This window comes from Cherax quadricarinatus, chromosome 10 (genome assembly GCF_038502225.1).
Source record: "Cherax quadricarinatus isolate ZL_2023a chromosome 10, ASM3850222v1, whole genome shotgun sequence".
Taxonomy (NCBI): domain Eukaryota; kingdom Metazoa; phylum Arthropoda; class Malacostraca; order Decapoda; family Parastacidae; genus Cherax; species Cherax quadricarinatus.
Window position 1 is genome coordinate 5,482,371 of NC_091301.1, and position 27,916 is coordinate 5,510,286.

General features: G+C 36.1%; 1 protein-coding gene across 9 annotated transcripts in view; it reads left to right on the plus strand.

The window, feature by feature from the left end:
- Positions 1-27,916, plus strand: part of LOC128687900 (calcium uptake protein 1 homolog, mitochondrial) — a 116,597-nt gene that overhangs the window by 71,156 nt on the left and 17,525 nt on the right. For all 9 annotated transcript variants that reach the window (XM_070083559.1, XM_070083561.1, XM_053775479.2 and 6 more), the window contains 2 exons: positions 24,147-24,261; positions 27,247-27,407. In XM_070083559.1, the coding sequence (XP_069939660.1) occupies positions 24,147-24,261; positions 27,247-27,407 (276 nt within the window). The remainder of the gene's footprint in view (positions 1-24,146; positions 24,262-27,246; positions 27,408-27,916) is intronic.

The following is a 27,916-nucleotide window of genomic DNA, read 5'->3' on the forward strand; positions in this document are numbered from 1 at the left end:
TGTATTTGTTTATTCATTGACTTACTTTTTCTCCCTCTCTCCTTCCCTCCCTATTCCTCCATCAGTGTTCTTTTATTTTAAAGGAATTTTCTGTATTTACTTAGAAATGCAGTAATTTATCATGGAATTCCTCATATTTGGGATGAATAATGAACAATATCAAATCTACATATTATTGACTGTCCTAATGTAGATCTACATTTATGCGCATAGCACTCCGACATTGATTTTCCCCATTTGGAAGCACGTAAAAAACGTAGATCTACGTTTGGACAGTTTAGGGGTTAAATAGAGGAAAGATGGATAAAATCTGTTGGTGGTGCCAGATATATCTTTATGATACTCATTGTCATGGAATCATCTCTCATTTCCTGCCTCCATCTTATCCCTCCCTTCTTTCCAGAGATATTTACGGTAAGTGCAGTACAGATCTTTACTGTAGTACAGATTGATTTTCATTTGATGCATGTTTCACTGTGGTAGTCTTTGAAGCAAGTTGAAACAAACTATAGTAACTACCTACCAGTGGCATATTTCCCAGCATTCCCAATATGTCTAATCCATATACACCTTTCTTGTTTATTTTATTAACTACACACATATATAATATGTATTTTGGCATTACTGGTATCTTTGATCTTTCTCTCTCTGGAAGACTCTTAAAATCACACCATTTTTTGGTTTCTCCTGAAAATGAATTCTGATTCTGTGATTCTCGAATTGTTACTGAAAACCTTCTCTACTGTGTTATTAAGTGCACTGAATTTAAATTTAGCACATAAGAGCAAACAACTTGTCTTACATAAATCATATTGTTGCTTCACTTGTAATATTTGAGACAGGACTTGTAATTAGGTTAAAGCCTATACTTGATATAAGAATTAAGAAAGATAATTTTTCAAATTTGAGGTACAGCTCCATAGTTGTAACTGTTGAGCTGTTAAGGTTTAATGGGGAAAGAGTACTATATTATTTTAAGTTTATATACATTACTAATGGTTTTTCTACTGGACAGTTGAAATTTAATATTCATGCCTTTGAATTCTGGTTGGTACCACCCACACTAAGAAGACAATTTCTTATGATAACTTTTTTTTCAGTTACTTTATCTTAGAAGAGTAATGAGGGAAAGCAGTGAGATTTTTTTTTTTATTTAATGGTGATTTCATGAAATTCTTACAAGATATGCTAATACTATACATGTAGAGAATATGGATACTGAGGGCTGGTGATACCTCAGTTGTATGGGGGAGACTAGTTTATTGGTCAAGAACTTTAGAACTGTTACAAAATTACTTTCAGTGGTATGTATATACAGGCAGGTCCCACTTGTACAGCAGGTTAGATTCTGTGCTGCTTCTGTAAAGTGAAACACACCCTTTGTCACTTTCAAATGCATATAAAAGTCTGATAACATGTTTACACTATCATATATTAATTGAGCAATAGAGCTAGACCTAAAAATGCATATACGTATATTACACACTTCATTTACCTTATAATATTTTCGTCCTTAGCTTATAGTGAGTGGTGAATATATTTATTATAGGAAGTCTGAATAAATGAAAAATGGGTTTAATTGAAAACTGGGTAACATAAATTGTGCTGTACTTGTTTTAGATAATAGTTTTAGCATTCTTGCAGAGTAATAAAATAATTTTTCCATTGTGTAAGAACAGTGATATACTGTATAGGATAATCCCTGAATTAGCAGATATTTTTGGTTAAATGTTCAGTATTTTAGTGTATATAAACATTTATTCAGTATCGTTATTTTTCTCTTGTAAATATTTTGTTGAAACAATGGGCATGATCTGAATCTTTAAATCAGAGTGATTTGTGCAAATGTCAGTTTTTTTTTGTTTTTTGTTTTTTGGGAGGGTGGACGGGGGGGTAATTTGTTTTACTGGATATCTCACTAAGCACAGCTGGCAACTAATGTATGCATCTTTGTTGTTGTCTGGTAGATGGTACTACAGAGACAAGTAACAGATCCAATCTGAAAATGTCTGCTAGTTCTCCACCCGTATCACCTCAGTTTTAATGTTCTTTCCAGTAACCTTTAAATGTTTGTAAAATGGCATAAGAAATGCAGTTATAACTCTCAGATCTGACACTCGTGGGACTGAGGTCAAATCTGTTTTCAGGGTGGAAGGACAAGAATTGCTGCATGATGCTTTAGTTTCATTTATTATTGTATCTCAGTCTTATTAAAAAGTAGTAATATTATGTGATAAACGAGGGGTTTGAACTTCCAGCAAGTGTGCATGAGCATGTTAGATAGGAGTGAATGGAGACAAATGGTATTTGGGACCTGACGAGCTGTTGGAGTGTGAGCAGGGTAATATTTAGTGAAGGGATTCAGGGAAACCGGTTATTTTACATAACCGGACTTGAGTCCTGGAAATGGGAAGTACAATGCCTGCACTCTAAAGGAGGGGTTTGGGATATTGGCAGTTTGGAGGGGTATATTGTGTATTTTTATACGTATATACTTCTAAACTGTTGTATTCTGGGCACCTCTGCAAAAACAGTGATTGTGTGTGAGTGAGGTGAAAGTGTTGAATGATGATGAAAGTATTTTCTTTTTGGGGATTTTCTTTCTTTTTAGGTCACCCTGCCTTGGTGGGAGATGGCCGACTTGTTGAAAAAAAAAAAATATTTTATAAAATAAAAAGTATCAGTTGGTGATTTATTGAGAGCGAGAGATTGGGGGAAAGAGGGTTTCAGTAGAGTAGAGCGTGAGGAGCATTTGCAAGAAAAATTAAGGTTCTCTAATGATGTGTTTTGTTTTCAAGTTTGCAGAGAGATTAGTGTTGTAGTCTGATAAGTATTAGAATGGGGCTTGTATTGTGGTCAGATACCAGATAAACTGAGGCATGTTTTATTATCAAAATACTGGACTAGTTAAGTTTGTGTTGCATTCAAAATGCTAGACTAGCTGAGGCCTATGTTGTCAAAATACATGTACTAGGATACGCAAGACCAGCGTCACGGTGAAAATACTAGGGTAGCTAAGGAATGTGTTGTGGTCAAAATATTAGGGTAGTTAATACCTGTGTTATGATCCATACCAGGCTAGATAAGGTGTATTATGGTCAGAATGCTAGATGAGGCTTATATTAGTCAAAACATTAGGCTAGATGATGTTTTTAATGTCAAAATACTAGGCTACCTGAGGTTTATGATGTGGTCAAAATATTAGCCTAACTGAGGTCTCTTGCAGTCAACATCCTAGGCTAAGAATTCTAAGTTAGCAGGGGTCTGTTGTGGTCAAAATACTGGGCTAGCTGAGGTGTGTTAGAATCATAAATTGATGTTCTTGCTGTGCACAGTGCAGTAGTACACTTCTTAAATAAATGTACATTTACAGAAAATTGTTCCCTCTTTTTATTGCTAGTCATGAGGCTACCTGCAGGCCCCTCATTGATATAATCACAATGGACAGAAAGAGGTAAAATATAGTAATTCAGAATGCCACCTAAAACATGTATGATATCTATCTATAAACCTTTGGGGTGATTTTTGGAAACTTTTTAAAAAAATTATCATGTATTGCAGAAAATATGGTAACAGATTATCTTGTAAAAATTCATACCCGCACTATATATATATTAGGGAGGGGACAATTTTGGGCCAATACAGTACATCTGAAGTCAGCTGCTATAAGTAAAATGCTTGAAAACTGGTATCCATATGCCTTATCACAGTTTTGTGTGTGTTGTGGTTTATAAACTTGAACCTTTGTAAGTCGTCAGTGGCAGGATTAAGAACTATATTGTATATATTTGTATAAGGGATTTTTTTAGTCAAACAGATTATGTTAATGTATAAAATAGCTTCAAAGTTTGTACTGATGTATATTCAATACGGTTACATCATTCATTGCAGATTTTCAGTTTTGTATCTATTCATAGTTTTAAGAACTAAATTAATATTTTAATGGAGGGTGTTGTGTTAATTGTGCTTCTTTTATGTAAAAATTAGTCCTTTCCATTTATGTTGGAGCATAGAAATGATGAATACTTGATCAAGAAAGGGTCAAGTTTTGCATAAGAAATGATCTTGATCAAGAAATGGTCACGTCTTGATCAAAATATGTTATGTTGTATTTTTCATTCACTAAAAGTATAGGTGCCAATAGAAATGTTGACCTACAGCTGATGAAATGTTAGATAGTTCTAAATCTATAAAGTTAGTTAGTATTGAAGGATCTTGCTGATCTAACAATCAGTTAAACAAAAACACGCAACTCCTGAAAAATTTCAAGCTCCTACTCGTGATCAAGTAACCAAAACTAAACTCCTCTTCCATAACTGCACACACTTTTTTTTTCTGTAGCCAAGATAAATGCAAAGCCATGTAGTAGCTCCACATGCACCCTATCACTTACATGTCTTTGCTCTTGTATACATTGTGCAGTAACGACTGATTATGTATGTTATTCTACATTTCTGTTATTCAAAAAATTAGTTAGCCATATTTATTTTATAAAAGAGGTCCTACTATAGTATTGCCACAACCATATACTATAAATGCCAACAGATGTAAGTTATTGCATTTATATTTAAAGGAAACGGGAAAATTCAAAGGTACTATATTTTAAATACAAAAATTTAATACTAATGTACTATACATCAGTAATTAGCCTTCTCCCAGGCCATTATCATGGTATTGTAGTGAGGTTCTCCAGTTGTTATTATTAAGTAAGATTTTTATTTCAATTGCTTTCATGCACATAGTAAATAGAAGAGAAATGTATTTATATAAAATTTAGTTACATTTAAAAATTTATCTCTAAAATTGTATAGCGTCTGTTGCCCCACAGAACCAAGGCTGCACACCATCTGTAGACTTCACAGACATTTCTAATTTTTTTTACAAATCTTTAATCTTGCTGAGGTCTAGACTCTCCTGCTTTCTTGCAGCTGACTGACATTTTAAGTCTTAGTACAATTTAATCCTTATTTAGTTATCAGACTGGTCCAGCATACTATCTTAATCTTCCAATCACACTTTTCTCTTTTCCAGTCGGCAGAAGAGGTACCTCCATTACTGCATGTTGTACCTTACTCCTGCAACCAGCTAACCATCTTTTATAGAAAAATAAAACAAAATTGTTAATTAATCACTACTAAGTCCATGATAAATTTATTTGTGACAGTTTGTATTTTTAATGTGTGAAAATTAATAATTTTGTTTAGTACCTCTTTGATAAATGCAAATACAGTTAAATAAGGATATTTTTATACAGTTTACTGATATTATCTTATTGCTAAGCTTGTTTTGTCAAAATACTAAGCATGAATGTACAGAAAGTAAACTATAACATTTGACTGTTCACATATACAGTAATAAAAGTTTAACAACTGTATTTGTAAAATTGTCAGGAGGGGTACGTCAAGCCTTACTAGTTTTCATTGAGTGAAACCTTCTGTTGCCTATGTTTAATAAACATAAACATCTAATCTTCTATATACATATTTGTGTGTGCGATGTGTGTTTTGTTTGTGTGACAAAAGTTTTGTGTTAATTATTCGTGGTTACAGGAGTAAAGCTGTGGTCACAGTATCATGTGTTTATATATGGAAAATATTTTTAATGTTTCCAGTGTTTTTATATGTGTAATTTCCTACTGTAGATAAAATTTCCATTACTGTAGTTGTAGCACACACTGCCTACTTCTAGAGTCCATTCTTGTTATCTGTCACTCTGAAGAAATGCTTGCCAAGAAATGCTCTGCACAACTTCAGTTTGGCCTCATGTCCTCACGATATAGGGGAAAGTGGGGAATTGGTTATGAGGTCTGGTTGAGTGCTGATATCAGGGAGTTTGGGATCTGAACAACTTCCAAGAAAAAATTTAACAAAAATTTCTTTACCAGATTGGACAAAACAGATAGGAGCCAACTACACCTACACCAGCCTACCGTATATCAAAGATAAATTCATTTGATTAAATCATTTTGAAAATATTATACAGCCTCCAAAAAATTTAAAAGCAAAATCTGTATTTCTTGATCAAAGTCTATATTGGTGCATCTGTATTTGCAGTGTCTATGTTTCTAGAAACCCAGGGATATTTTTAATAAAATTGGGAAGTAGTCTTGAACATTGATGCAGGGATAAATCTAAATACCATTTTCTATACAAATAAAAACTGATCTTGCACATATTTTGTGGTCACTTATTGCCAGAAGTGATTAAGCTCACCACATTAACATAAAATGATTATACAATATTCAGACTGTCAATGTAAATGATCCAAGCCAGACCAAAACATTATCATAAGTTTCTCTCTTCTATGTGCAGGATATTTGTGTAATGTCAATACATTTGGTAAAAAACAACTTGAAAATCAACATTGACTTTAGGTCCTTATCAGAACTTGCATACTAAATTTATTCAAGGATCACAACAGTGTCATTATCACCTCTGCAAGGAAAATGATAGGATGGATAATGAGGACCTTCAAAACAAGGGATGCTATGCATATGATCCTCCTCTTTAAGTCACTTGTTCTCTCTAGGCTGGAATACTGCTGTTCATTATGCATTTGCTCATCTTGTTTATGAAGTTTGCTACTTGAGGGTCTTCAGCTTGGATGAGGTTTATGTTGAAGTCACTAGCAAGTATTAGGTGATACACAAATAACCCAGTCACGGTATTGTGCCTTTTTTTGTTATTAGGTGATGCTTGTTTAACTGCTTGTTGATTATTATTATGTATTTTTTTTAGGTTGTCACTGAAGGTGGGAGTATTAGTATGAAGTAACCTGTAGCCTGCTCCAACTGTAATTGGAGCCTTTAAATTTTTTGTTGTAAATTTAGCAAATATGTATTCACTGTTTTCCATGGCACATGTAGAGTTAATACATATTAATTCATCAGAGTAGTAGATTGTAGTACTTTTCCCGTTTGATCAGACACACAGTTATGTATGGCTGTGTACCCAGGTAAGACAGTGATGTCTTTTGTGTCATGTTTAAGCCAGGTTTCAGTAAGAATAATAAAAAAAAAGTTAACATTTAAAGAATTAGGACTGCTAAATGGTTATCATACTGCTTACTCACTAAATCTAATATTGTAACTGATAACTTCTTGGTGGTGCTGAAAACAGTTTTTGCCTGACATTCTGTGTAATAGACAGTGGGATTGAACCTGTCCAACCCTCCTTGCAAAACTTAAGGTTGTTAATTATGGTTTTACTGAAACATCTTATTTTAGCAGCCAGTGATGCTTTTTGTGAATACCTTAGTTTATGGTGGTGGTGTATTAACCCTTTGAGGGTCGACAGGCCCTCTCCAAGACTTGTTCTCAGGGTCGGCCAAATTTAAAAAAAAAAGATAATTTTTCTTATTAAAAGATAGAGAATCTTTTCCTGATCATAATGACACCAAAAGTATGAAATTTGATGGAAAACTTACAGAATTATGCTCTTGCAAAGTTAGCGAAGTTTACGCATCGGCGATTTTGCCCACTTTGAGCCCTATTTTCGGCCAATTCCACTGTACTAGTCGACAAAAAACATGAATATTTCGCTAGAACTCCATTTTTTCTATCGAATGAGTGCAAGAAATCACCCATTTACCAATTTCAACTATCAAGTACATTGGTCAGAATTTAGCAATTTTGCCAATTTCACACAAATTTCAAAAGATGCCAATTTCCAAATAGGGTCCAGAATAAACAAGAAAGACATTCCTGGCACTAAAATGACATTTCCTCTGTTCATTAGTCACATCCCAAGGCCCCTGTTACATTCGTTTGCTTTCCACTTTGAATTTTTATTCTCCCAAAAAATAGAAGATTTACTGTTATGCAGACTACTGCATTAGTGTAAAAAATGGTATAAATAATATCGGCGCACTTGTGAAAGAATATTAGACTCACCAGTTGACGTGTATTGGACGCTTGGCATGATTTGTTTACTTTTGAACTTTGGTAAAAATCGAACATTTCTGCTACTTTCAGCTCAATTTCAAGGTACTTTTCATTGTAAAAACCAGTCAAAATCATCTCAATTTCTGTAACATGTCTTCCATTCTATAAAATGAGACCAAGAAAACTAGAATACAACAATAAATATCATACGAAAATACAGTGCAAAGTCGCTGTTTTATTCCAAAAAAATGGTCGAAGTTTTTTTTTTTCTCATTACGCACTGTGTGCTGCAGGATTTTTTTTATACTGCGCACACTGACCACATAGACCCATTCTTTCATATGTAGGCCTACCAACTTTCTCCCACTAGATTTGAGGGCGCTAGAATTTAGGTGTACTAGTACGTCAAAAAACCCTGGGTCGTAAGCCGTACTAATACAGCCGAAACCCCAAAAGGGTTAAGGGGTGGTTTCTTATGTGCTAATCAGTGAACATTTCATGGTTTTGCAGGTCAGTTTTATATATATATATTTTTTTAAGCAAGTCGGCCGTTTCCCACTGAGGCAGGGTGACCCAAAAAGAAAGAAAATCCCCAAAAAGAAAATACTTTCATCATTCAACAGGGGCTCCATCTATGCCCCTCATTTCTTTCCTCAAAGTCTGCCAGAGAGTTAGCACCCTTAGACTTTTCTTCTCTCAGAGAAGAACAGTATAATGTGCCTCTTACACTTCAAGAACTGGAGGCAACACTCTCAGCTTGCCGATCATTGGCAGCTGGGCCCGACGACATTCATATTCGTATGCTACAACATTTACATCAGTCAGCCCTTGCAGTCCTATTATGCCTTTTCAATCTTATTTGGTCACAAGGAGTTCTTCCACAGCTGTGGAAATCTGCCATTGCTCTCCCTTTCCGCAAACCAGGCACTACGGGACATGAAGCCTCCCACTATCGTCCCATTGCTCTTACCAGTGCAGTTTGCAAAGTGATGGAACGCCTGGTAAATAGACGTTTAGTGTGGTATTTGGAGACACACAACAGTCTCTCCACTCGTCAATATGGCTTTCGTAAGGGACGTTCCACCATAGACCCCTTACTACGCTTGGATACGTATGTTGGTAATGCCTTTGCGTATAACCACTCAGTTATTGCCATATTTTTTGACCTTGAGAAGGCATATGACACAACTTGGAGGTATAATATTTTGGCCCAAGCCCACTCCTTAGGCCTCCGAGGCAATCTACCATCCTTCCTTAAGAACTTTTTAACTGATAGACATTTCCGTGTTCGGGTTAATAATGTGCTCTCCCCGGACTTTATCCAAGCTGAAGGTGTCCCCCAGGGATGTGTTCTGAGCACAACACTTTTTCTCCTTGCTATTAATGATTTGGCCTCTAGTCTTCCATCAAATATTTGGTCATCACTCTATGTTGATGACTTCGCTATTGCCTGTGCAGGAGCTGACTGTCACCTCATTACAGTTTCTCTCCAGCATGCGGCCGACCGTGTTTCCACTTGGGCCACCACACATGGGTTTAAATTTTCCAGCACTAAAACCCACCAAATTACTTTCACTAGACGCTCTGTCATCTCCGACCTTCTTTTGTACCTCTATGGCTCCCGTATCCCTGAACGTGATACAGTCAAGTTTCTGGGCCTCCTCTTTGACCGTAGGTTATTCTGGAAACCTCACATTACCTCTCTGAAGGCAATTTGTCACAGCCGGCTGAACCTTCTTAAAACCCTTGCTCATCTTTCATGGGGAGCTGATCGTCGAACCCTCCTTCGCCTACATTCCACCCTCATTTTATCGAAACTTGATTATGGTGACCAGATCTATTCAGCGGCATCTCCTGCTACTCTCTCTAGCCTTAACCCCATTCATCACCAAGGATGACGTGCTTTTCGCTCTTTCCCTGTTGAGAGCCTCTATGCAGAAGCGAACGTTCCATCCTTATCCGATCGCCGTGATGCCCATTGCCTTCGCTACTATGTACCCTCTCATGATCTCCGCAATCCTTCCATTTATAGAATGGTCACTGATATTAGTAGACATTCTTTATTTGTTCGCCGCCCCTGTTTACTCCGTCCCTTCTCTCTTCGCCTACATTCGCTCTTGTCTTCTCTTCAATTACCACCTTTCTATGTTCATGTAGCATCTCACTTTTCCCTACCCCCCTGAGAAGTTCCAGCTGTTCGAGTCTGTTCTTTCTCTCTCCCTTGCTCGAAAGCCCAACTGTCTACGGTCGCTTCCCGCTCTCTTTTTCTTGACCACTTCCACTCTCATTCTCATGCCATTGCAGTGTACACAGATGGCTCTAAGTCTTCTGACGGCGTAGGATTCGCAGCAGTGTTTACGGACAGTGTCGTACGAGGGCATTTACTATCTTCGGCTAGTATTTTTACTGCTGAATTGTATGCCATTCTTGCAGCACTTATCTGTATTGCATCTATGCCTGTGTCATCATTTGTGGTTGTCTCAGACTCCCTTAGTGCTTTACAGGCTATACAGAAATTTGATACACCTCACCCCTTAGTCCTCCGTATCCAACTTTGGCTACGCCGCATCTTTACCAAGCATTAAGATATTGTTTTTTGTTGGGTCCCTGGTCATGTTGACGTACAGGGCAATGAACAGGCAGACACTGCTGCGCGGTCAGCAGTATATGACCTACCAGTTTCATATAGAGGTATCCCATTTACGGACTATTTTGCTGCAATAGCTACCCACCTTCACACCCGTTGGCAACAACGTTGGTCTACTATGCTTGGTAACAAATTTCAATCTATTAAACCGAGTATAGGTTACTGGCCGTCTTCTTGTCACCAGTGTCGAGGTTGGTAGACTCTCTCCCGTCTTCGCATTGGCCATACTCGTCTTACTCATGGATATCTCATGGAGAGGCACCCTGCTCCTCTCTGTGAGAATTGTCTGGTTCCATTATCAGTCAGCCACATTCTGTTAGACTGCCCACTTTATCAACGAGCACGCAGAATTTACCTCAGTCGTCGTCTTCGCTCCGCTGCTCTCTCTTTGCCTTCCCTTCTCGCTGATGGACCCACCTTTCATCCGGACTCTCTCATTGACTTTTTGACAACAACTGACTTACTTCACAAACTCTGATACCTTCAGCCCTTTCTACCTCAATCTCTTGCTACCCTCTACCCCTGCACTATCTCCTGCCCCGCTGTTTTCTGTAACCTACTGATCATCCCTTCCTTGTGGCTTAGCGCTTCTTTTTGATTATAATAATAATAATAATTTCATCACTGTTTTTGCAGAGGTGCTCAGAATACAACAGTTTAGAAGCATATACGTAATAAAGATACACAACATATCCCTCCAAACTGCCAAAATCCCAAACCCCTCCTTTAAAGTGCAGGCATTGTATTTCCCATTTCCAGGACTCAAGTCCGGCTATATAAAAATAACCAGTTTTCCTGAATCCCTTCACTAAATGTTACCCTGCTCACACTCCAACAGCTTGTCAGGTCCCAAATACCATTTGTCTCCATTCACTCCTATCTAACATACTCATGCACGCTTGCTGGAAGTCCAAGCCCCTCTCCAACAAAACCTCCTTTACCCCCTCCCTCCAACCTTTTCAAGGACGAACCCTACCCTGCCTTCCTTCCACTACAGATTTATACGCTCTCCATGTCATTCTACTTTGATCCATTCTGTCTAAATGACCAAACCACCTCAACAACCCCTCTTCAGCTCTCTGACTAATACTTTTATTAACTCCACACCTCCTAATTTCCACACTCCAAATTTTCTGCATAATATTTACACCACACATTGCCTTTGGACAGGACATCTCCACTGCCTCCAACCGCCTCCTCGTTGCAGCATTTACAACCCAAGCTTCAAACCCATATAAGAGTGTTGGTACGACTATACTTGCATACATTCCCTTCTTTGCCTCCATAGATAAATGTTTTTTGTCTCCACATATATCTCAATGCACCACTCACCTTTTTTTTCTTCATCAATTCTATGGTTAACCTCATCCTTCATACGTTCCTCCGCTGACACATCAACTCCCAAATATCTAAAAAAAATTAACTTTTTCCATACTCCTCTCCAATTTGATATCCAATTTTTCTTTATCTAAATCATTTGATACCCTCATCACCTTACTCTTTTCTGTGTTCACTTTCAACTTTCTAATGTTACACACACTTTTTTATTATATAATAATAATACAAACAAATGCTGCAGTGAGGAGGTGGCTGGAGGCAGTGATGTCCTGTCTAAGGGCAATGTGTGGTGTAAATATTATGCAGAGAATTCGGAGTGTGGAAATTAGGAGGAGGTGTGGAGTTACTAAAAGTATTAGTCAGATGGCTGAAGAGGAGTTGTTGAGGTGGTGTGGTCATTTAGAGAGAATGGATCAAACTAGAATGACTTGGAGAGCTTATAAATCTGTAGGGAAAGGAAGGCAGGGTAGGAGTCATCCTCAAAAAGGTTGGAGGGAGGGGGTAAAGGAGGTTTTGTGGGCGAGGGGGTTTGGACTTCCAGCAAGCATGTGTTAGATAGGAATGAATGGTTTTTGGGACCTGACTAACTGTTGGAGTGTGAGCAGAGTAATATTTAGTGAAGGGATTCAGGTAAACCAGTTATTTTTATATAGCCAGACTTGAGTACTGGAAATGGGAAGTACAATGCCTGTACTTTAAAGGAGGGGTTTGGGATATTGGCAGTTTGGAGGGATATGTTATATATCATTACATATGCTTCCAAACTATTGTATCTGGGCACCTCTGCAAAGACAGTGATTATGTGTGAGTGAGGTGAAAGTGTTGAACGATGACGAAAGTATTTTCTTTTTGGGGTTTTTCTCTCTCGTGAGGTCACCCTGCCTCGGTAGGAGACAGCCGACTTGTTAAAAAAAAAAAAATACGAACGTACTCAGTGAACTAACCCTTCCCCCCTCCTTACAAAAAAAAAAATCCTCCTTGCTCTCATAACATGGTTTCAACAAATGCTTCTGTATCTGGCTGAGGTTCTGCTCAATGTATTTTGGATAATTGAGCATCCACTCTATGTGCAGTCCTATTTTTCTGTTTCTCATTGACTGATAGGTCGAAAAAAGAGAGATGGTAACCATGTACACTAGGATGCTGTTAATAAATGAAACATTAAAAGGTGATTTCCAGTACCCTATATTATGGTCAGACTGACTCCTATTCTGTTTCTTAGTATCTCCAGCTGTACGTCCAGAAGAGCCAGGGAGGTGGTTATGTGGGAAGGTAATAGTGTTATATATGTGTTGGGGGAAGAGAAAAGGTTTATGGGCAGGGAAAGAAAACAGAGCCAGAATCAGGAGAAAATCCACATTTTAAACTAATTGTTACAAAAAAAAAGGGGGGGGGGGGTTCATTTATTGGACCCCACTAGCCTTGCTATAATGGCACTTCACTATATAAGGTCAGTACGTACCTTTAACAGGAGAATAAGATTCTACCATTGTAAATTTGAAAGACAATGGAGTTGAAAGAATGCTATAAAGTTTTCACAGTGGTGTAACAATGAAATTCAATAAAAGAGGTGGGATGTAGTAAGTGCTACAGTCATTGGAAATTTAGTAAATAAAAATTGATGAAATAATTACAGAAAATGGAATACCACAAGCATAGCTCTCCTTCTGTAGCTTCAAATATATAATTACTTGATTTGGCTGAGCTGAAACCAAATTATTTATCCGTTTATGTAATTTTTCTCTTCATGTGTTAACTCACTTTCTTAATAGCTTTTTCTATTGTTTTACTTGAAACACTTGTTAGTGAGACTGTCCTCTAGTTTAAAAGATTTTTTCCATCACACTTTTTTTTGAATATTAGTATAATGTTTTATTTTTTGTGTCAGTTTGCCTTCTTTCAGCCAAGGTTTGAAGATAATCCAGAGTGGATAACTAAGCTCTTCTGTGCATTTCTGTAAGACCCTAGGTGATATGCCATATGGGCCTTCTGCTTTGTTTTTATTAATGTCCATCAATAATTTCTTAAATTTTGGTCTAGTTATTTCAGTTGCCGGTTTGGTGTATAATACAGTACTTCATGTATAAATTTGTTTTCTTCTATAAATACAGTGAAATTTGATATACTCTACCATATTAAATGCTATATTTCACACATTTTTTCTTTAGGAAATTATTTTCACTGCCTTTACCTGGTAAATACTTTTTACACTTGCTCCTAGTACAGTATAATGAGTATGCTTATAACATGATTTTGCATCTACTTTCAAATCTCATGTAACAAGGATTGTGATTTGCAGTTACACAGTTTGGCACAGGGCAAAATTAGTTTGTGGGTACTACAGTGGTGCTTCCTGCTCAAAGATTTTAATGACAGCTGGCAAAGAATATTTTTGGTAATAGTCCTAATGGATTTTACCAGACCTCACCTGCTTTTATTTTTATGCATTCTTAGAAATTAAAATACATATTAATGTTAGAGCGATGTTTAATTAAGGAAAATAAAACCACATAAATATTTGAAATGCCAGCAAAAAATTCAAGTTAATCTTAAGACTTCTATATTGTATGAACTAAGGTTAATTAATAAACAGCTAAATGTGTACAGTATGTTCAGTTGTTAGGTAAGACACACATGCAACAGTTAGACAACTTTATTCCGAAACGTTTCGCCTACACAGTAGGCTTCTTCAGTCGAATACAGAAAATAGGCAGGAACAGTAGAGATGTGAAGACGATGTAATCAGTCCATCACCCTTGTAGTCGTAGAATTTGAGGTTGTCAGTCCCTCGGCCTGGAGAAGTTCAGTTCCATAGTCAGGAACTATCTGAAGATCATTTTGATGTTCAGTATGTTCAGTACATTTATGATTAAAAAAAAAAAAATATATATGTACTCAGGCAAGCCTAGGACCCTTCATCTGTACTCAAGTGACATCACACTCACTCACTGACAAGACACTGTTGGGTTTTCTTCAAAATATTCTCTATTACTGTACGTCACATATCTGTGAAATTATATACACCATATTGCTGTAATTAAATTTTCTGTTTTAGCACTTTATATAATTAATGCAGTGGAAAGATAAATATAAAGTCTCAATTGGTCAATCAATTGCACCAAAGATGAAATACAAAATCAACAGTAATCACCTACTTTAGGTGACTCAAAAATTTTTTGCAGTCAAGTTCGATGTTGTGAAAATTTAATACACTACTGTATTGTGTGTACTATATAAAAATAAATCATGCATAAGAAAACTAGTGCAAAACAAGTTCCTGTGACATCAGAGAAACCTTTATTATATGTACTGTACTATATACTTGTGGTTTGTACAAAGTCGTTTTTTACTTTTTATTTTTAATTTATTTTTTTTTTTTTTTTTTTTTTTTTTTTTTTTTTTTTTTTTTTTTTTTTTTTTTAGTAATTTTTCACTAAAAGACCCTGGGACACCACTTTTTATTAGCTCTACCCTGCCACCATTTAAATAGCTGTGATAAATTACTGATTTTCTTGTAGGTATGGTGTCCTTATACGATGATTGCGTGTGGGTGTAAGAGAGTTTGAGAGTGAGAGAGAGAAATAGTGTAGATGGATAGTTAGCAAGGGTTATGTAACTTTTCTCCTTGTTTTGTGTGCAATGTGTATGTGTTTCTTATTTTGTGTATATAAAAGGTAAATGTACATTTAAAGCAGAGGCTATAAAATGTTTCCCAATGAAATCAGTGTCTCATTACTTTTGTTTACTATTTCTCTTCCCCAGCACTGCAGACTTGCTGAGTTTAGCATGGATTCCTGAGTCTTTTGTGCTGCTTTTGAACTTATTGTTGGTTAAAATGACTTAAAATATATAAAGAATGTGCAGAGATTTTTTATGGAGTTTTGCTTTATTTTAGCGCTTTCCAGATTCTTGTTTCTTTTCACGTGATTCTGAAGCTTAGGTATGATGATTTTTGCGGTAGGGTTACTTAAAGATTGCAGTAATGGCATGTTATGGCATTATATGCTAAAGTTAAGGGCTTGCGTTATATTTTAAGTCCTGTAAGCATGAAATAATCCCCCAATGTGCACTAGCTTTGTATAGTACGTATTAATGTTCTTTGCACCATAACTCTTTGTGGAGGACTAGATAAAAATTTCAGGGTGCTAGAAAAGAACTTTCTGATTATTTGTAAGCATAGGTGCATCTACCTAGGAATATCCCTATGTACCCCTGTAACTACTAGAAATTGCCAAAATTAATATTAGTATGTTTTTTAATATTTAATTTTGTTTATCCATTTTGTCTGCATTGTGTAATGAAGAGCTTTTCTTCAAAGCAGTCTGTAAAAGTAGTTCCTGAACATGTGACCATATTGAAGAAATATAATATTCTTAGCAAACTTTATACTTCATTCTAACTCATTCTGAGGCATGCTTTAATTCTTAATAAGAGATAGTTACTCTTATTGTAAGTCACATATATTCCTGGCTGTAAAATAAGGAAAATGTTGTGGGCACTCAGGACCTGTGTATATGTAACACACTGAAATACATCTAGTTTTATCAGTTTTACCCTTGAAGTTGTAGGGGTAGGTTGTCTTAATTCTAGTGAGGGGCTCTTGATTCAAAAAATTATAGATGCCCTTCCCTTTCTTGGATCAGTTCAGATTACTTCCCATTCCATATGACCTTTATGGGTTTAGTGTTTCCCCATGAATATAATAATTTTATAATACTGGTAATGAAAAAGATACCGATAATAATAATCTTAGTTTTTAATACATAGTAATGTAAATATATTTGGACATAATGCAATGCAGAGACATTGCCAGTCTGGATGTAAGTTCTTTACACAAGTGTAATAACTATTACACTATACAAATACTAATAAAAAAAAGTCAGTATTTGACAGACTGTGCATTTCTTCGTATTTAATAGCATAACATTTCTCTGTAAAATACTGGCTTTTGATGTTTCATAATAGTTCACTCCATTTCAGAGCTTTTCTTTGATTATGAAGTTATAGTAGATTAGTGAAATATTAACACCTTAACTGTCCAAACATAGATCTACGTTCTCACGCCCAACGCTCTGAATATTTTGAAAAAAAAAAAAAAATTTGTTCTTTTTGTTTTTAACCCGTAAATGGTCCAAACATATACGTATATACGTTCACTACCCCCAGTGCCCCAAATATTTTGAAAAATAAAAAAATAATTTTTTTATGAAAATAAAGAGCACATTTTTCTAAGTGTTATAGGATTAAAATAACAAAAATTAGGGTCAGTACTTACTGAGATATGAGGCTACAAAGTTGGCAGTTAATGCTCACCTGACGGCAACATAGAGTCCTGCCGCTTGCAGAAGTGTTGCCGATATACCATTTTTTCTCATTTTTATATTTATATAATTTTTATGTTCTGATAATTACAATTCATTGTAGTTCTTGTCATTTCATAACCAATCTTTGCTCTGACACTAATATTAGGTATTGAAATTGTACTCAAATTGTCACAAACACATTGACAGGTAGACATTTACACCTGCCTTGGTCATTTACTATTGTCTAGGAATATATACAAAGTATTTATAGGTCCCAGGAATGTTTTGGATACATGGGAGTATAGAAGAAGAAGAAGAAGGAAGAAAGAGGAGGAAGAAAGAAGAAATTCCCTTGAAGCAATGTGTAAGACAAGTGTTCAATGGCAGGCATCCTGGAGGGCAGTGATAAGATCAGATATGAGATGACATTTGATGGGTTCCAGGGAGGGTGCAGAGATAAGAGAAGATAAGCTATGACATGTGATGGGCGCTAGCGAGGGTGCAGAGATAAGGGATGACATATGATGAACTCGTATCTCTGATTATCTGTCTCTCTGTCTTATTTCTCTGTCTGCTTGTCTCTTTCTGTCTTTCTGCTTGTCTGTCTGTCTCAGAGAGAGCCACTGTGAACCAACAGGTATTCTTATGCATTATATCTACAAGCAGAGTATAGCACTTCAGATTTTTTAGGTTATCCTAGGTAATTTACACTATGTATAATTGCATTTGTGTGTACCTGTGAGACAGATAGACAGAGATAGACAGAAATAGACAGACAGACAGACAGACAGACCCTAAACTTGGGGTTAACATCACTTTCCTCTTAAAAGGGGAGTGTTAATATGACATTACATCAGTAATGAGTAATGTTGAGTGAATGCGTGGGGAGTTTTGAATCAAGTGTGAGAGTAATGGTGGTTGGGGATTTCAATGCTAAAGTGGGTAAAAATGTTATGGAGGGAGTAGTAGGTAAATTTGGGGTGCCAGGGGTAAATGTAAATGGGGAGCCTTTAATTGAGCTATGTGTAGAAAGAGATTTGGTAATAAGTAATACATATTTTATGAAAAAGAGGATAAATAAATACACAAGGTATGATGTAGCACGTAATGAAAGTAGTTTGTTAGATTATGTATTGGTGGATAAAAGGTTGATGGGTAGGCTCCAGGATGTACATGTTTATAGAGGGGCAACTGATATATCGGATCATTATTTAGTTGTAGCTACAGTTAGAGTAATAGGTAGATGGGAAAAGAGGAAGGTGAAAGTGTATAAACTAAGGGAGGAGGAAGTTCGGGTGAGATATGAGCGACTATTGGCAGAAAGGTGGGCTAGTGCAAAGATGAGTAGTGGGGAGGGTTGAAGAGGGTTGGAATAGTTTTAAAAATGCAGTATTAGAATGTGGGGCAGAAGTTTGTGGTTATAGGAGGGTGGGGGCAGGAGGAAACAGGAGTGATTGATGGAATGATGAAGTAAAGGGTGTGATAAAAGAGAAAAAGGTAGCTTATGAGAGGTTTTTACAAAGCAGAAGTGTTACAAGAAGAGCCGAGTATATGGAGAGTAAAAGAAAGGTGAAGAGAGTGGTGAGAGAGTGCAAAAGGAGAGCAGATGAAAGAGTGGGAGAGGCACTTTCAAGAAATTTTAATGAAAATAAGAAAAAATTTTGGAGTGAGTTAAACAAGTTAAGAAAGCCTAGGGAAAGTATGGATTTGTCCGTTAAAAACAGAGTAGGGGAGTTAGTAGATGGGGAGATGGAGGTATTAGGTAGATGGCGAGAATATTTTGAGGAACTTTTAAATGTTAAGGAAGAAAGGGAGGCGGTAATTTCATGCACTGGCCAGGGAGGTATACCATCTTTTAGGAGTGAAGAAGAGCAGAATGTAAGTGTGGGGGAGGTATGTGAGGCATTACGTAGAATGAAAGGGGGTAAAGCAGCTGGAACTGATGGGATCATGACAGAAATGTTAAAAGCAGGGGGGGATATAGTGTTGGAGTGGTTGGTACTTTTGTTTAATAAATGTATGAAAAAGGGGAAGGTACCTAGGGATTGGCAGAGAGCATGTATAGTCCCTTTATATAAAGGGAAAGGGGACAAAAGAGATTGTAAAAATTATAGAGGAATAAGTTTACTGAGTATACCAGGAAAAGTGTACGGTAGGGTTATAATTGAAAGAATTAGAGGCAAGACAGAATGTAGGATTGCGGATGAGCAAGGAGGTTTCAGAGTGGGTAGGGGATGTGTAGATCAAGTGTTTACATTGAAGCATATATGTGAACAGTATTTAGATAAAGGTAGGGAAGTTTTTATTGCATTTATGGATTTAGAAAAGGCATATGATAGAGTGGATAGAGGAGCAATGTGGCAGATGTTGCAAGTATATGGAATAGGTGGTAAGTTATTAAATGCTGTAAAGAGTTTTTATGAGGATAGTGAGGCTCAGGTTAGGGTGTGTAGAAGAGAGGGAGACTACTTCCCGGTAAAAGTAGGTCTTAGACAGGGATGTGTAATGTCACCATGGTTGTTTAATATATTTATAGATGGGGTTGTAAAAGAAGTAAATGCTAGGGTGTTCGGGAGAGGGGTGGGATTAAATTATGGGGAATCAAATTCAAAATGGGAATTGACACAGTTACTTTTTGCTGATGATACTGTGCTTATGGGAGATTCTAAAGAAAAATTGCAAAGGTTGGTGGATGAGTTTGGGAATGTGTGTAAAGATAGAAAGTTGAAAGTGAACATAGAAAAGAGTAAGGTGATGAGGGTATCAAATGATTTAGATAAAGAAAAATTGGATATCAAATTGGGGAGGAGGAGTATGGAAGAAGTGAATGTTTTTCAGATACTTGGGAGTTGACGTTTCGGCTGATGGATTTATGAAGGATGAGGTTAATCATAGAATTGATGAGGGAAAAAAGGTGAGTGGTGCATTGAGGTATATGTGGAGTCAAAAAACGTCATCTATGGAGGCAAAGAAGGGAATATATGAAAGTATAGTAGTACCAACACTCTTACATGGGTGTGAAGCTTGGGTGGTAAATGCAGCAGCGAGGAGACGGTTGGAGGCAGTGGAGATGTCCTGTCTAAGGGCAATGTGTGGTGTAAATATTATGCAGAAAATTCGGAGTGTGGAAATTAGGAAAAGGTGTGGAGTTAATAAAAGTATTAGTCAGAGGGCAGAAGAGGGGTTGTTGAGGTGGTTTGGTCATTTAGAGAGAATGGATCAAAGTAGAATGACATGGAAAGCATATAAATCTATAGGGGAAGGAAGGCGGGGTATGGGTCGTCCTCAAAAGGGTTGGAGAGAGGGGGTAAAGGAGGTTTTGTGGGCGAGGGGCTTGGACTTCCAGCAAGCATGCATGAGCGTGTTAGATAGGAGTGAATGGAGACGAATGGTACTTGGGACCTGACGATCTGTTGGAGTGTGAGCAGGGTAATATTTAGTGAAGGGATTCAGGGAAACCGGGTATTTTCATATAGTCGGACTTGAGCCTTGGAAATGGGAAGTACAATGCCTGCACTTTAAAGGAGGGGTTTGGGATATTGGCAGTTTGGAGGGATATGTTGTGTATCTTTATACTGTACGTATATGCTTCTAAACTGTTGTATTCTGAGCACCTCTGCAAAAACAGTGATAATGTCTGAGTGTGGTGAAAGTGTTGAATGATGATGAAAGTATTTTCTTTTTGGGGATTTTCTTTCTTTTTTGGGTCACCCTGCCTCGGTGGGAGACGGCCGACTTGTTGAAAAAAAAAAAATCAGTGAATCCTTGGTGTTTGCCCCACTGTTTGCTCTAGCTGGTGCTCAATATAACTGGCATTCCCACAAGGTACTAAGTGGTCCTAGATTTTTTTAATATGGTGCACACCAAGTGTTAAGACTCATTCTATGCTGACCAGGCATCTCAGGCCAGTTGTGCCAAATTTGGAGGCAGGAAAAATAAAATGTATATTTACGTTTGGGGCATTGGATGCTCACCTGATGGCAACATGGAGTTTTGCCACTTGCAGAAATGTTGCCAATATACCTTTTTATTTTTATTTTTAGTTTATATAATTTTTATGTTCTGATAATTACAATTTGTAGTAGTTTTTGTGAATTCATAGCCAGTCTTTGTTCTGACACTAATATTGGGTACTGAAATAGTACTCAAAGAGTCATAAACACACTGACAGGTGAACAGTTTCACCTGCCTTGGTCACATACTATTGTCTAGAAATATATACAAAGTATTTATAGGTCCCAGCAATGTTTTAGACATGTTAATGTATATATGAAACTCCTTGAAGCACCATGTAAGATGAGTGTCACGCCACTACTGACAGTGCAGCAGTGGAGTGACACTTGTTTTCACTGTTACACATAAATAATGTCTGTCTGTCAGTCTATCTGTCTAACTCTGTCTCTGTATATTTCTGTCTCTGCTTATCTGTCTTTGTCTGCCTGTGTCTGTCTTCCTGTCTCTGCTTGTCTCTCTCTGTCTCAGAGAGAGAGCTGCTCATGAACCAACAGGTATTACACTTGATGCAGAGTTGTCACGTCTGATTCCTGAACAAGTGAAAATGCATATTACTTGCCAGCGGTGCTTATCCTTGGTAATTTACACTATGTATAATAACTGTATTTATGTGTACCTGTGAGATAGAGACAGAGATAGATATAGACAGACAGATGGGGATAGAGACAGCCAAAGTCAATCAGCCACCCGACCTGCCGAACAGGTATTATACATGTTCCAGAATTGTTTCTCTTTACTTATGGCATAGGTTATAGGACATTCTGGCAGGATAACACTACCAGTGGTATCAAAATTGAAAGGATGTTGCACAAATGTTGTATATGGGTTATTATTGAGGTTTTTTATATTTCCTTGACCACTTGTGGCCACATCCATCTCAGAGCCACTATATTCAGGGTCAACATCACTTTCCTCTTAAAAGGGGAGTGTTAATACAACATGACATCAGTGAATCCTTGGTGTTTGCCATGCTGTTTGCTCTAGCTGGTGCTCAGTTGAACTGGAGCTCTCACAAAGTACAAAGTGGTCCCAGATTTTTTTAATAGTGCGCACACCGAGTGTTAAGACCCATTCTATACTGACCAGGCATCTCAGGTCAATTGTACCAAATTTGGAGGTAGGAAAAATAAAACATTGATTTCATTTGGAGTACTAGCGGTAACAGTGTAGATGTACATTTGGACAGTTAACAGGTTAAAAGCTGGATGAATGTGCAGGACAAAATAGCAAATCCATTATGCTAGGCTATATTTACACTATAATGGATGCTGAAGAGCCAATGCTTGTTTTTCAGAACAAATATAACTTTCTATGCTGTAGATACCTGGTACTGCTTCTAGAATCTGTCTACCCTCATACTGTGGTTAAGCTCGTAAAAGGAGTAGTGAGGAGGCAGGATGTTCAAGGGTTGACACCAAGAGTTTGGGGTCACCTACATAGGGATTAATGCCATTACAACACAGTTGAAACAGTACTTAATGACACAACAAACTTAATGTGAAAAGTCACCACCTGTGAGTTAACATATACAAATTTTTATTTTTGCACCAAAACTAACCAACCTAACCTAACCTAATCTTGTTTAAAATTTACACTGTATAATTTAGCTTAATCCTTCTTAACCTGTCCTAGATCTGCCTAAATTTACTTAGCATTACAGTATTTAACAACAATGTTTTTTTTTTCCAGACGTATTGCAACAGTCAACTTGCATTTTGCTTGTATGGCAGAATGATCATTGCTTTGTAAGCCAAGACCACAACCACCCTACCTAAAAATCATAACATACATACACTCTTTATAAATTTATATATTGTACTATATAGTAGTAAACATGTAGTTGCCATTAGTTTCATTTTACTTTATTTTTGTGTATTTTACAAGGGAGATTTCTTGATGCTGGTGAGGGGCTTTTGATCCAAGGAATTGGACATATTCTTTCCTTGGATTGAACCTGATTGGTGCCCCCACTTCCTGGGTGAATATTAAAATGGTATAAAATACCAACAGGTTGGTAAGTAAGACACATGTGCAACAATTAGGTATCTTTATTCTGAATAAAGATACCTAACTGTTGCACATGTGGCTTACTTACCACTCCCTAGGTGTTGCATGACCCTTACGTATTTAGTACTTCCCTTAAATACAATAATAATAATATAATAACACTAATGTAATAATAAAATATAATAATTCAGTATAACAATTTAATAATAATAATACAGCACTTGATGTTTTAAACAAAAGAAATATTATTGCAGAATAACTTTTCATGATGCATTCTTCCTCTTTGACTATTCATGCAATATATAAATTTTCAGTCATTTTAATAAGGTTTGATATATATACACTACTTCAGCTTTTCTGGCAACTGCATTGTGTACAAAAGTTCCTCATTTTTTGATACATAATGTGAGAATTATGGGAGTAATTTGTTTATTTCAAGTCTGAGATTAAAATTTTAATACACTGACATAAAACATATTTTTAAGTAAAAAAAAAAAAAGTGTCCACAAGGTGTCTTATCATACACAAAATTTTCCTTATTATGCAGAATATAAATGAATCTGCTACTTACAGCATATCAACTGTTAATTATGTGTCTTGTGTTAAACTGCATTATTTATGTTCATATTTTGTATCTTTCAAATTTACTGGTAATGTATAATTTCTTAAAAATTAAAACTTCTTTATAAGTTTAGTGCTAATGTTAAATCCTTTAAAATTAACAAGTTAGCAAGTGTTCTTGGTGTAATATTTGATTTTGTTCAAGTACCTTGAGAAAGATAACCAGATTCTTGCTAAATTTGAATATGGTTTCTGTACAGATAATGCACTAGTAGAATAGTTTTTCAGTTATGTAACTATATTTCCAGTAAGCAATGCGCAGTTAAATGCTTTATATGACTCACTTCAAGAAGTAATTTATGTTTACTTAGAATAAGCTTTTTTTTTTTTTCAGAACACTTCCAACAAACTGGAGCTTGCCCTTGATGAAGATTCTATTTTCTACAAGCTTGGTAGCTCAGGACTCATCTCTTTCTCAGATTTTATCTTTTTACTCACTGTCTTATCCAGTAAGTTGAAAGATTTTTTTTGTTTAATTGGAAGATCTTTTATGCTTACTCAGTGTGGTACTTCAAATACAATGATGGTGTTTTCATCCATAGGTGATTGCAGTTATATACTGACTGTAATATCCTATTTGTAATTTTCCACACAGCAAATACTACAACAAAAATGCCTCCCTGTATTATACTCAAACTCAAATTTTGATTTTGTCAGAAATATACATGACTATTACAGAGATATGGATAAGTCTGGTAATACAATAATTGCATATTCCAAGAGAAAACCCTTGTGTGAAAAAGCATTTCAGGCATACTAGAATTAATTTTTTACAAACTATTTAACACAGGTACAAATACAGATTTTCTAAACATATATGGTACCATAGTTTAGATTTCAGTGATAAATGATTCTACAACTTGATTTAGGAATAGGTGATATTTTTGATATTATAGAAAGCCTCTGGTTATGCAGATCATTTTGGGCATCCTTATATAAACTTTTAATTACATACTTTAACTTATAACTGCTACTGGAAGTTTTTGTAACAGTAATTTGTTGGAAGTTTTAATAATAATAATTTGCTATAACATTTGTGGAAGTTATTACTGATGCAGTTCAGGTACAAATGCAGATACTAATTTTTATTTTAGTATTACTCCACAGGTCATACAATAAACTGAATGCCTACATAGGTTGGCCATCACTAATCCGGCAATCAGTTATCCGGTTCTGTCAGTGATCCGGCGTTAATTTTGGCTAGTATAATTTCAAATTTCATCATTATACTGACTCAGAAATTGTGCAGATGGTTGTAAATCCACAGCAGGAAGCCAGTGAAGGAGAAAGCAGTGATGAAAATGAGGAAGATGTAGCAGTCTCTATTGACAGATTAAGTGTATTCTAACCTGTCCACTCTGTAATCCAGCAAACTCACTAATCCGGCACACTACAGGTCCCAATGATGCCAGATTAGTGATGGCTGACCTGTAGAATGCATAGCATCATGGGCAAAATTTTAGCCTATACTATACTTAAAATTTACACATGTAATTCATAATAAAAATCACAATAAGAAGATATAATTGTTAAGTGTAGTATAGTGAGTGGTACTAGTTACTTAAATTAGTGCAAAATATGATGAGAGTGTACTTATCTAATATTATATGGGAGTTGAAGGAAAGCTGAAGCAAAAACAGGACAAAATCGTAAGAAAACAGCTTAAACAGGTTAACCTAGCAGTTTACGATAACATTTTCACAAAAGTTACATATTGTAATTGAATAATGTAGTTTGTAATTATGAAATGAATTCTTACTTCAAGTTCAAGAGATTCTTTTAACAGTCTCTTTGAAGCTGTTAGAGAAAGTTTTTTTTTTTTATTCTGTAGGTAGGTTTTTTTCAAATTTCTGGTTCCTTGATTTTCATAGTGTTAGCTCAGGCTAAGTGATTCAGGTAGAATGTCTTGGGTAAATCATTATCTTATTTTTTTGCCTCATTTTTGACCTTTATTATATCATTATTATTACTTTTTACTTTTTGTTCTATTGTATCATAATTATTATCTTGCCCATCCAGTTTTTGATTATTATAAACAAATAACCCGCACATAAAAGAGAGAAGCTTACGATGACGTTTCGGTCAGACTTGGACCATTGACAAAGTCTGACTTTGTCAATGGTCCAAGTCGGACCGAAACGTCGTCGTAAGCTTCTCTCTTTTATGTGCGGGTTATTTGTGTATCGTTCCAGTCACGGTATTGTGCCTTTTTTGTTATTGATTATTATATTTACACAGTTGAATAATCTTGTAAACTATAGCTTTTATATTGTTTGTTCTAGTTCATCTAATACCAAAATTTATATTATGTTACCTATCAGTACTTTTTTGCTTAATATGTAAGCTAAAGCAGCTCCACACTACTAATATTTTAACTCTTAAACTGTCCAAACATAGATCTATGTTTGCGTGCATGGCACTCCAACCTTGATTTTCTCCATGAGAAAGAACATAAAAAAAAAAAGGTAGATCTACATTCGGAGCGCTATGCGAGCAAACGTAGATCTACGTTTGGACAGTTTAAGGGTTAAGCATTGAGTAGGTTTAGTCCTAGTTTACATTGTCCTAAAATGCTGTTATCACTATATTATTGTATCTGGGAAGGAAACGCTAAGCCTGTTGGGATCATACATTCATATATCATGTGGGAAATACAGTGGACCCCCACATGACGATCACCTCCGAATGCGACCAATTATGTAAGTGCGTTTGTACGTGTATGTTTGGGGGTCTGAAATGGACTAATCTACTTCACAATATTCCTTATGGGAACAAATTCGGTCAGTACTGGCACCTGAACATACTTCTGGAGTGAAAAAATATCGTTAACCGGGGGTCCACTGTAGAAGACAATCATGTTTCTTCCAATGAAAGGAAGGATGGATCCAGGTCCAGGTCCAGGTCCAGGTCCAGGTCCACATCCACATCCACATCCACGTCCATGTCTACTGGTGAAGAACCTCTCACCAGCAACGTGGAACCTTCCTTGAGGAGCCAAAATGTTGTGCATACCATGGGCTTCTTAAAATTTTAACTTTTAAAGGCCTTTAAATAAATTATTATTATTATTATTATTATTATTATTATTATTTAAACTATAGGTTTCTCTGGGAAAATAGATTCAGGGTACCAAACATCTCAGTTATGAACTTCTGGAAAACAATTAATTTGTTAGTTGGAAGACCTTTTACAGTTAACATAGTACAGAAAAAAAAATAATTCCTTGCTTTTTTACAAAAAAAAAAAAATGTGGTGGTGGAGAATTGATTAAACTGGTTGAAATCTCACACAAGCAAGTTGAAAATATTTCTTCATACTTTAGAAATGCAGTTCTATGTTTATTTACTATATTTTTTATGTAATTAATATTTTACTTGTTTCTTTATTTAAATGGCAGTGGTTGATCTGAAAATTGTTTTATACCTTTATTACAGCATCTCGTCGTCATTTTGAGATAGCTTTTCGTATGTTTGACTTGAATGGTGATGGAGACGTTGATTATGAGGAATTTGATAAAGTAGCAACACTGATTCGTAATCAGACAAGCATTGGAGCACGTCATCGAGATCATGCCAATACTGGAAATACATTTAAAGTTAGTCTGGAAATAGTTTTGAACAGTGTAATATGTAAACTTAATAATCTACTATTTTTATACAGCCTCTCCTCACTTAACTAAGACCTCGTCAGTAAATGAATTCATCGCTAAGTGAGGAGCATAGTATAATGGTAGTGGGTTTGTGTCAACCATATTTGATATTGTATTAATGTCACCTTTGCACCATTTATAACATTTCTGCTATATTTTTAAATGTTTATACAGTAGTGTACTGTATATTGTAATAAATAGTCTTGAGTCGTCGGCAAACGAGTACGTCGCTAAGTGAGGAGAGGCTGTACTGAATTCTTTAAATTTTGAAAATATCTTGTGATATAAACTATGTAAGGAGGGCAGGAATCAAACCTGTGACCCTGCAGTTACAAATCTATGACAGTACTAGCAGTACCTGGGCTGCTTACATTATTACGTATTTTCATTTTATGATGAAATTCTCATTTTACCTTTTTCATCTTATTGTATGCAGTAAATTACAGTCAAGGATT